Genomic DNA, 10818 nt, shown 5'->3' with positions numbered 1-10818 from the left:
CTGGGTTTCCGGGGAGTTCTGAAGTTACACACACATTGGGGATCCGGAAGCTCCGGAGTTCCGGGCAGTCTTCGGGTGCTGGGTGCTCCGGGGTCTCAAGTTTCGCGGTGCCGCCAGGTCCCGGCACTCCAGAACAGGTACTCCTGGGCGGGGCCGCAGGGGCCGCTGGGACTACGGGTCCCAGCAAGCCGTGCGCGCGTCACTTCCGGCAGCGGGCGGGAGCCATCGAGTGTTTACTTCCGGCCGCCGGCGGGGCTGAGGCCGAGCGAGGCGCGGGCCCCGCGCAGCCATGGACTGGCTCATGGGGTGAGTGGCGGCTGCCGGCGCAGCGCGGCGCTGTGAGGGGTGGCGGCGAACGTAGCGAACGCGGGGCGGCGGGCGGCTGGCTTCAGGAGGGGCGGGGGCTTGGGAGGACGGCCAGCCGCTGCGGGACGCCGGGAGGCCGGGCGGGCGGGAGGGCGGCGGGCGGGAGCGAGGCCCGGTCCCCAAGGCGCTGTCCCGAGAGGCCGAGGCCCCTCGCCGCGGGATGACGGGCCGCGAGTCGGACGCCGGGCGCCGTCCTTGTCGGTCTTCGCGGGGCCTGCGAAAGTTCTTCCGCCCAAATGACTTTCTTCTAATTTACTTTTGAGGAGAGTGAGAGGCGGGCGCTCCTGGTCGCGCGCGCTCTCCCAGCTTCTCAGTCCCCGTCCCTGTGGCGGTGCCCGCGGCCCTGCTGCGGGTTCAACCTAAGCATTCTGAGCCACGGAGTTGCCCGCCTTTGGTTTCAGCAGTGCGATGACTGCGCGGGACCCTGGAGTTAGAAGCTGGGGAGAGGCGGAGGGCAGCATAAGTGGTGGTACTTTCAGGATGACTGAGGTGATGGAGACGGGTTCTGACCTCCCAGTGCGTGCAACCTAGGGAGAGGGCGGACCAAGAGGACAGGCAACCCCAGGGGTAATCAGGAGACCAAGGGAGACCAGGAGCCACATTGTGCCACTTAGGTGACACAGGGAACCAGGCCCATCTGGTCTCTCTAAGAGAGGCAGCACTGTTACCGACTCATCTCTGCTTACTAGCTGTGTCCTCCTCTCAAGCCTTGCTTTAAAGCATTGCGTGTTCGATGGAAGCTGTGGAATGTTCAGTACAGGTATATGGAAGGGTGAGCTGACATAAGGGCCAGCACATGTTTGGCATACAGTAGGCATTGGCCGGGGATCTGTCCTGTTCATTTTCAAGGTCTCTGAAGCCCAGGGACGTTAAGTGCAGGACACACAGCTGTGTCCAGCTTCTTCAGCGCACTCTCCCTTTGTGCCTTTGTGGAGGGAGCCGGCATTGGAGATAACTTTGGCCTACCTGTGAAAACGGTTCCACTGCAAGAGACCTGGATCTTCAGCTGGGTCACTGAGGAAGCTGTCCACTGCTGTACAAGCTATTTTTACAGGCCTGTGCCCATGAGTGGCAGGTGCCTTTTGCCTACAGACCGACCAGAAGCCAGTCTTAAAACTGACTGAGGACTTTTGTGTGGGCTGAATCATCATTGCAAATAAGCATACATTAATCATCATCAGCCTTTGGAGGCACTGGTTCTTGTGACTCCTTGGGAACAAGGAGCCCTGTGGGAAAGGACAGCTGAACGCTTATCTCTTACCCTAGGATAGGGTCCGTCTAGGCCCTAGAGCATATAGCTGGAAGCTGCTTCTGCTTTTGGTGCTTTAGGAAAGGAAGGAATCTCAGCCTCATTGTAAAAATAGAGATGTGGTTGCAAAGGGCAGTGGAGATTTTTAAGAGGGATCTGGTTGCAGGGTAATTATCTTTGTGTTCGTGTTCTTAAGTGTCACAGATTGCACACTGGATATTGGCATTCCTAAGTTCTTTTATACAGTACCTGTCTAAAATCCTCTTTTTTTCCCTAGTGGTCAGATACAGTTCCTCCTTGGTGTCTTTGGAGGACAGAGGCACGGTGCCCCAGTATTCTTCATCCCGCTTTCATTGTATTGCTATAAAAGTAAGAAGACATGAAAGTTTTAAAATGTGCTTCAGAGATCCCTGCCACTCCACACACACCCAGAGATCTCATCCACTTTGTCTTCTGATCCCTGGGTCAGAGCTGGCAAGGTGGCCAGTAAGGAGTGAAGCCATTTTTTTCCTCCCGAGTGCCCATTGTTTGCTCAGGGCTGGAACTTTATCTGCATTTAATTCTTTAACTAGTTTTCGTCTGGAAGAATTGGAGAAAAGTATCATCTTTTACTGTATCTTGATAATTTTCTTAATTCCGACCATACATTGTCACTGAGGAGTTTTGAATACAGTGGTTGTGTTTTGAGAAGGATTGTTTGCGTACTTGATTGCTTGCTTTAAAGTAAAGGTTTTGTTGGATTACTTCATGTTGCATGGACCAAGTAATGGGTGTGAGAGTAACGTTCTTTTCCAGCAATTGTTAGAGCCAGTGCTCTACAAAAATGTAAGTGGAAAACCACATCTTCCTCTTAGCTGGATGAGGATCAACCTGGGACTGCAAGCATCTCACAGCCTTATCTTTTGCATTCAGCTGCTCAGAGGAAGGGAGGCCCTACAGGGAAACATGCTTGGGATAGCCAGAGCAGAGTTTGGCACGTTGGGACTTGGTAGTGGACCTGCTGGGACTTTTCTGGAGAATGCTGTAGGTGTGGCTCTTAGCTGCCTCTTGTGCTGTTGGTTTCCTCTCCTTGGAGAAACTTTGAGCTTCTTGTTAAGCAGTGTATATGGTCAGACCACCTTCAGCCCTTTTTAGAAACGGTTACAACTTTTGTATAGCGAATCTTTGTTCTTTTCTGGACACCTGAGAACAGCGTAACACCTAAGGGGAAGCTGCTCAGAATTTGGAGGAGGGAACCTCAACAAATTGTGTGATACTTAGGAAACTATTGACTCTTTCCTGTCAGGGCCAGGCATTTAAGCAGAAGGTCTGAGTGTAGTTTGGATTTTATCTAGTGGAAAGCAGTCCAGAAGCTCCTGAATTCCTGGAACTCAGAAGTACACACTTTCTCCTCTTCCCCTGAAAATAGCAAATTGGCCCTCCTGCCCAGCAACCCTTACTGAACCTCTCTCTGCCCCCTCCAGTAGTCCCTCTCCAGCCTGCCCCTGTGGCCCCCTTTCCATGTGTCCTGACTCTTGTAGAACTACAAGTGCCCTTCCCAGTCATGCTCTCCTGTTACTCTTCAGGCATTGGGTGCTGTCAGGAGATTAAACTTGGTGTTGGCAGTTCATACAGTGTACATTTGGAGGTCTGCTCTTGCTCAGCTCTAACAGGTAAAAACTAAATGGCCTCAGGGCTTTCCAGCCTTTCTGGAGCAGCCTTTAGTAGTCTTCTACTCTGAGCTGTTGTGTGTAGGTGTCTGCAAGTTGGCATGGGGTAAAAGGCTTTATCTCCTGGGAGAGTATTTCTGATGACTGACTTCTGACTGGGCTTGCCAGAGTCTGTAGGTTTTGTTTGAATAGCCTCATGTGGTATGGTTTACATACCACCAAGTTTGCTTGTTTTAAGTATATGATTAGGTAATTTTTAGTAAAATTATAGATTTTTGTTACTAAGACCATGATTTAATTTAGTTTAAAATTTGTGTGTATGTGTGTTGCTAGGGGTGGAACCTATAGCCTTCAGCATCTTGGGCAAACCCCCTACTATGCCATCTTCAGCCCATTATGGAACATTACCATCATTCTTTGAATAGCCCTCTAGTTGCTGCAGGTCCCCACCCCAACAAGAGGCCGCATCAATTCACTCTATTCCAGGGTAGTGTATAAATGGAGTCATGAGACCTGTTCTGTGATAGATTCAGTGATGGATATCAGCAACTGTGTCCATTTGTTGTTCCACCAGGAATTGTGAGGAGACTTGCATGTTCTGTTGTTGTTGAGGTGGTTGTTGAAAGTTTGCAGTCATGACTGATGATGCTGTAACCCAGTCTTTTAGGACAGTACTCCTTCCCCAGCCAAGGTTCCCATACCCTATGCTGAGGGTAAGGTTTTCAGTGGCTCCGAGGTCAGTGTTTTGAAAGCTAAGGCTAGCAGAGGAGGACAGGACAAGCACAATAGAAGTATCAAGGATCTGAGTGAGTGTGAAGTAGAGTATAGGAATCTTCCTAAAAGTATACAAGCATCATCAAGCTGGCCAGCAGTGAGCAGGGTGAGGCCAGTGGTGTGTTGGAAAAGAGCTCTCTGTTGACTGGAGACAGATGGCACTGCTGTGCTTCCCTATAAAGGTGTGTGAGGCCAGTGCTCGCTTTCCTTAGTGGGTCCTCAATCCAACTGTTGATTCATACTGCCATACTCTGTACCTGCCCAGCAAGGCATCTTCTCAGGCTGCCTTTAGACCTTGCTATCATTCATAGTTGCTTGTCGGATGACAGTTGCGAGTACTTACTTGCAAGACTTCCTCTCAGGAGGAGCTGTGGTCTGCCATGGTCATTTGGTATAGCACATGTTAAAGGCCAACTCAGTGGGGAACGCCCATATCAGTGGTCCTGGTAGCCCAGCATTTCCTGTATCTTCCTTTCAGTGGCCATGGAAACAGACACACTTAAACCCCACTTCCTGTGTTTGTATAGACATGCTGTACAGCCCTGAGGGAAGCTCAGCCTGTTGGCAGGGTAGACAAGCTCAGGTCCTAGTGGGCACCATCCACCCTCCCTTGCTCTACTGTGTAACTGAAAGAGTGCTGGGGTGAGGTCGTTGGTCATTTCTTGGTGGGAATTTTCTGTGCACCCTGTCTTGTGGGCCAGTCTGGCAGAAGAAGGTGCTAGCTGCTCCTCCCTGCCTTGCCAGAAGTTCCTCCCATTCTGTGCCTACCTCCTGTTTGTTTTTCTTTCTGTACAGGATTTCTCAGCTGGGGCACACCCGCTGGTGTTCACTGCAGCTTCATGGGATGGTGCCTGGGAACACGGAAGTAGAAACAATTGAAATGAAAACAAAAGGTTAAAGAGAGGAGAAAGAGGTTGTTCAATAGGGCATTTAGACCACATGTGACCCATAGCCCCTCCACTTGGCATTGTCAGTGTCTGTGCCATGGACCATAGCCACACCTACTGTTGTTTTTTTTTTTTTTTTTTCTCTTTGAAGGTTCTCTTTGCCAGCATGCTTGACCATCTGGGCTGCAGCTTTCATCCAGTTCCTCCCACAATCCTTAGTGGGCACATTCCTGCCAGGGTCATGGGGCCATGTACAGTTAAGTCCATGTGGTTATGTTGTGTTCTACCTCGGGCCCAGTGATTTTGGATGACATATTTTGTTGTTTTGGTGTGTCAGGAAGGCAGGAGACTCACTTCTATGTATGAGCTTGTCCCCCAGAGGTCATGGATAGTGGACAGGTAGAAACAGGAGAAATGGCCTGGCCTCTGGCTTTTGCCTGTGGCCTTTAGGGTCAGGCACTTTCTCTTAGTTGCCTTTTCAGTGGTACTCCTTTTCTTCCCTCCTTGAGCTAGCAGAAGAGACACAGTCTCAGCAGCCCTCGAGAGGTTTGGACTGCAGTGTCCCTACTGAAGGTTCCTGCTTCACCTTGTGGGACTGTGTCCTGAATCTTTGAAAAGGCCTGACAGTGCCAAGTGTCCCCAAGGAGGTGATGTCTGAGGCTGGCCTTGGGATCAAGCCCAGGAATGTAAAATTAGTCTAGGCATGGTGTAACACACAGCTTGGCTTGTCTGCATGGGACCTTGCTGTGTGAAGTCCTGGCTAGGTCCCCAGCCCTGTGTCAGTGTTCTCTGCAGAACTTCTGTAGGCTGGTGGGAGCTGCTGTGCCACCGGCATACTTGCCTTTCTACTCGTTAGCCAGTTCTTTCAGTGCCATATGTGACAAGGCAGTTTGTGTGAGCTCCGGTGTTGTGAGATACAGGGTGTGAGCCAGAGACTCTAGTGGAATCAGGAGCTGCCAAAGGTGAGTACTGTATGAATAGAGACAAGAGGTCTGCTACTTAAGGGGAATGTAAGGAAACTGGGGTATGGTGGATGTGGGGCAGGAGAATAATTTTGGTGGAGATCCTAGGATTTGAGAAGGTGCCATGAAGATGGAAAGCTGACAAAGTGAGTATTTGCACAGGAAGGCTGCCTGTACTGTCTTCCCTAGGTCACCATAGACTTGTTCAGTATTCTACAGTCAAGTACAGTCTTCATCATTTATTACTTTTATTCTTTTTTTTTATTTTGATGAGTGAGTTGCCCCAAATTTAGCTAGTGGGAGTACTTTTGAATGAGCTCTTTTATCTCTTGAATAGGAAAAGGGATTGGGAGAAGTGGCTGGAGGAGCAGGGCTCTGGCTGGCACTCTAGGGCAGCAGTTCTCAACTTGTGGGGACAAGCCCTTTGGAGGTAGAATGACCCTTTCACAGTAATCACATATCAGACAATCCTGCTTATCAGATATTTACATTACTGTTCATCTGTTCATAATAGTAGCAAAATTACAGTTATGAAGTAGCAACGAAAATAATTTTATGGTTGGAGTCACTACAACATGAGAGAAACTGTATTAAAGGGTCACAGCATTATGAAGGTTGAGAACCACTGCTCTAGGGGATAATGGCAAAGCTATTTTGTCTCATGATTTAGCAACTGTCTTTTGAGTATTGTGGGTTGAAACAAGTACATACATCATTGTCATCAGGAAACAGGTTAGCTTTTTTTCCTCTCCTTTTAGTTTTGAGAGTCAAGATCTTGCTTCAACCAGCCTCAGTATATGAGTAGTGGAATTCTAAATGTCTTGAGAGGGTGCCTGGCTTTATTACCAAGTTTTTTTTGATGAGAAAAAAAGCCAGTATGAAATAATAAACTAACAAAAACCCCTATAATGTTTCATTGGAGATGCTATGAATTCACAGTTCTGTATAGGTATTCCTTAATATTTTAAGGGTAGTGCTTCCTGGGCCACCTCAAGTACCATGCTGCTCAAGTCTCTTATGTAAGTGGTATATTTATATGGAACATGGCCACCCTACTATGTACTACAGATCATCTCTAGATTTTCTTCTGATACATGACAGGCCCAACTGCCATGTAGATACTTGCAAGTTTGTATTATTTAGGAAATAATGACAAAGCCTGTCACCTGCTCAGTGCAGACACTATCTTTTGTTTGTTTGTTTGTTGGTTGGTTGGTTAATTTGAAACAGGGTCATATGTAGCCTGAGCTGGTCTACAATGTGCTACCACCTCCTGAGTGCTAGGATTATAGGCATGTACCACCACACATTATTTATGCTCTTTGGGGGATGAACCCAGAGCTTCATGCATGCTAGATAAGTACTGTACCGACTAAATCACATCCCCGATGCCATGTACATTTTAAAAAATATATTTTTTTATTTTTAATGGTGTGTGTGTAGCTGGGTGTACATGAGTGCAGGTGTCCACAGAGGCTAGAGGAATTAAATCTCCACAAAGCTAGAGTTATAAGATGTGAGGCTTTTGTTGTGGGTGCTGGAATCAAACTCAGGTCCCCTGCAAGAGCAGTATGTGTTCTTGACTGCCGAGCCATCTTTTCAGCCTCTTCCAGATAGGGTGTTGTTGTTGTTTTTTTTTTTTTTTTTTTTTTTTTTTTTTTTTTTTTTTGTTACAGGTTTGTTTCTCTGTGTAGCTTTGGAGCCTGTCCTGGAACTAGCTCTTGTAGACCAGGCTGTCCTCGAACGCACAGAGATTTCCCTGCATTTGCTTCCCAAGTGCTGGGATTAAAGGCATGCGCCACCACCTGGCGAGGTAGAAATTTTTTTTAAGTTTTTTGTTTTGTTTTTAAACCCTTATTTGAGTGTATCTTGGATTTTTCAGATCACTATATTGTTTCATGGCTATGATTTATACTTTACTTGTACATGAGGAGTATTATGGGTTGTTATGGGTTGTCTTTGGGCTTTCCTTGTGCTTTGCCAAAACCGTTAGGAAAGAGCCCTCCTTTTTTCTTTCTATGGTGCTCTTGGCAACATCTCTGTAAAGCAGTCTGTTCTCAGCAGAGACCGCAACTGTCTACTCATTGTATTCACTGTTTCTGTTGTGACAGGGACACTCAGCAAGGGTAAGTGTATGTCTTATGGCAGCTCTTGGGACAAGTGCCTGTCCAACATCTCTGACTGTGATTTTGGCTCAGCAGCCCCAGATGGAGCAAGGATTGGAAGGCTGCTTATCTGTTGCTGCTGCTCCTTCCTGATCCTTAACCTTTGTACTTCAGACAAGGTGTTTTCACCTCGCCTGCTCTAGTTCTTCCAGGTTGCCTGTGCTACCTCCATCTGTCTGGGAGTCTAAGAGGGCCTTGCTTTCTTGAGTGTCTTGGTGCTGGCTGGCTTTCAGAACATGTTTCCCAATGTAGCCTTTCTTACAAGAAGTTTCCTCCTTGGCCTAGAGCAGCATTCTCAAACTCTTTGCTCCTAGGATCCCTTTAGATTCTAAGTCTTAATTAGATGTGTGTTAGTTGTGGCTATCAGGACTTACCATTTTAGACATTAAACAGAAATATCTTTAACCATTTTAAAAGGATAAGAACTAAACATAATTTAATATAAATAACTTTTTAAAAATATTTATTTATTTATCATGTATACAGTGTTCTTTCTGCATGTGTGCCTGCAGGTCAGAAGAGGGTGCCAGATCTCATTACAGATGGTTGTGAGCTACATTGTAGGTGCTGGGAATTGAACTCAGGACCTCTGGAAGAACAGCCAGTGCTCTTAACTGCTAAGCCATCTCTCCAGCCTCTAAATAACATTTTTTAATTGAAAAAGAACTGTTTTCCAAAGTGGAAAAACTGGCAAAAAAAGCCTTGCTTTTTGCCACCCGTAGAGCTTGGTCCCAGGGTGGTTTGTGTTCTGGTAGGATTTGGCCCTTACCAAGCCTATGCACAGTTGTATTGAACACTAGTGGGGTGAAGGTGTGAGAGGCAAGTCATATTCATGGGACAGAGAGGGATTTTTGGTTAACTTCTGGGCTTAGATGCTACTTGAGGCTCTGTAACTCTGGGGCTCTTCCCTCTGGGGGAGCGTCCCACCACAGTGAAATGGCCTGGAAGGGGAGAGCAGCATTATTGTCAGCTTCTTTTGGTCAGAGTTACAGCTGCCTGGGTATGGTGGCGGGGCTGGGAGAAGAGGCTGCTCTTTGGGTACAGTGAAATTATTGTTGGTCTTGTTAACCCTTGGTTCTTATCCCTAACAGAAGTTTGGTCAGAAGGCACTAGGATCACAAAGGTGACACCCCTTTCCTTGGCAGGTGGGTGGAGTTCTGTGGCAGAGTAGCTTCAAGTTGACCTCCAGGCAGGATGAGATAGACTTCCTAGATTCCCTGATACCTAATCCATGGCGAAGTGACTAGTACCTTCTGGTCTGTGCCTGCAGTTGTAGTCTTTAGGGTCCCTTCTGCTGTAAACAATGGAGAGCCTCTGAGGCCTGATACCTGACCTTCTTACTGCTGGAGATAGAAGGGACAAACTCTGATAGTAGTTTGTCCTCAACAATGTGACAGGGCTCTTTCCTGGCCCCTTCTCTCTACTGTAACTTTTTGCTGTGACCTTGTGAACTTTCCTTGTATGACATCACAGGATGTGATGAACTGTAGTATTCAAGGCCCAGTGTTCTTGGTAGCTAGCAAGGAGAGTCATAGAAGCAGCCATGTCGACCAGAGAATAGGAGTCTGCTCTGTCTCTAGTCTGCCTATCTCTGGGCTTTGTTTTATATAAAAATAATTGTTTCTTAGTGGAAGGTTTTATTTTTAAATTATTATTTCTTCATTTATGTGTTTGGGTATTTTTCCCTGGATGTACTTCTGTGTACCATATGCATGCCTGGTGCTGTGGAGGCCAGAAGAGGGCATCAGATCCCCTGGAACTGGAGTTACAGACAACTGTGAGCCACCAGGTTGCTGGGAATCAGCCTGGGTCCTCTGGAGAAGTAGCCAGTACCCTTAGTCACTGAACCGTCTTTCTAGTCTCTAGTGGGGTGCTTTAAAAAGATCATTCTTTATGTTTTTAGCAGTCTCTTGCTAATGCCCCTCTGCCTCTGGGACTTGTTGCATTGACGTGCTGACCTGTTCTGGCCTTTTGGTGGAAAAAATTCCTATATGGAACCTACCCTTTGTTCTGTTCTCTTGCTAGGGTCATTGCCTCCTGGTGTCTTCCTTTGGGATCTTACTACTTCCCTCAGCTTGGCCGCTCAGCCCAATGCTAATAAGTCTCTTTTTATTTTGGCTTGCTTGGTTCATTCAGCATGGCTTCCTCCAGGTACCTGGTTGGCCTCTCTAAGGCCCCAGCCCCTTTTCTTGTCCTTCTCTGGGTAGGGTGTGGCTACTTGTCTTTCCTGACTCTTATTTCCTCCCTCTTTTCTTCCTATCTGTACTTTCCCACAAAGTTCCTGTGACTCCAATAGCAGCACAAGGCAGTGAGTCCATGAATAGCTGCTGTGCACATTGCTCTCCTGTTCACATTCTTCTAAAAAGAGATACCTCATTATGATAGAACCACATGCCAGATGGAGGTGCCACTGGAACCACAGAGGCCTGCTCAGAATTGAGCCCACTTTAGGCACTCCTTCACATTTTTCGTGAGCCTGCCTTGAAGAAATAGTTGCCTTTCATTGTGAGGTTGTTTCTCAGTATCTGGAGGGAGCAAAGAGGGCTAGTTATCACCTTCTTTCACCCTGCCTTTCTACCTGTACCTCTAACCACTGCTGTGTGAGGGCCTGAACTCAGGAGCCTGACTGAAGCTTTAAACCTTGCTCCTTATTCTTACTCTAGAATAGCGATTCTCACAGGGGGTCACCAAAGACAACCAGAAAATACAGATATTTACTTTATGATTATAACAGTAGCAGAATTACAGCTATGTAATTTTTGGTAT

At 47.3% G+C, this 10818-nt stretch overlaps 1 protein-coding gene across 1 annotated transcript in view; it reads left to right on the top strand.

The window, feature by feature from the left end:
• The first annotated feature begins 214 nt into the window (after positions 1-214).
• Positions 215-10818, top strand: part of Mob2 (MOB kinase activator 2) — a 57290-nt gene continuing 46686 nt past the window's right edge. The window contains exon 1 of the mRNA XM_038340520.1: positions 215-306. Within this exon, the coding sequence (XP_038196448.1) occupies positions 290-306 (17 nt within the window). The 5' untranslated portion in view covers positions 215-289. The remainder of the gene's footprint in view (positions 307-10818) is intronic.

The sequence above is a fragment of the Arvicola amphibius genome, chromosome 1, assembly GCF_903992535.2.
Source record: "Arvicola amphibius chromosome 1, mArvAmp1.2, whole genome shotgun sequence".
NCBI lineage: Eukaryota > Metazoa > Chordata > Mammalia > Rodentia > Cricetidae > Arvicola > Arvicola amphibius.
This window is presented reverse-complemented; position numbering and strand designations above follow the sequence as displayed.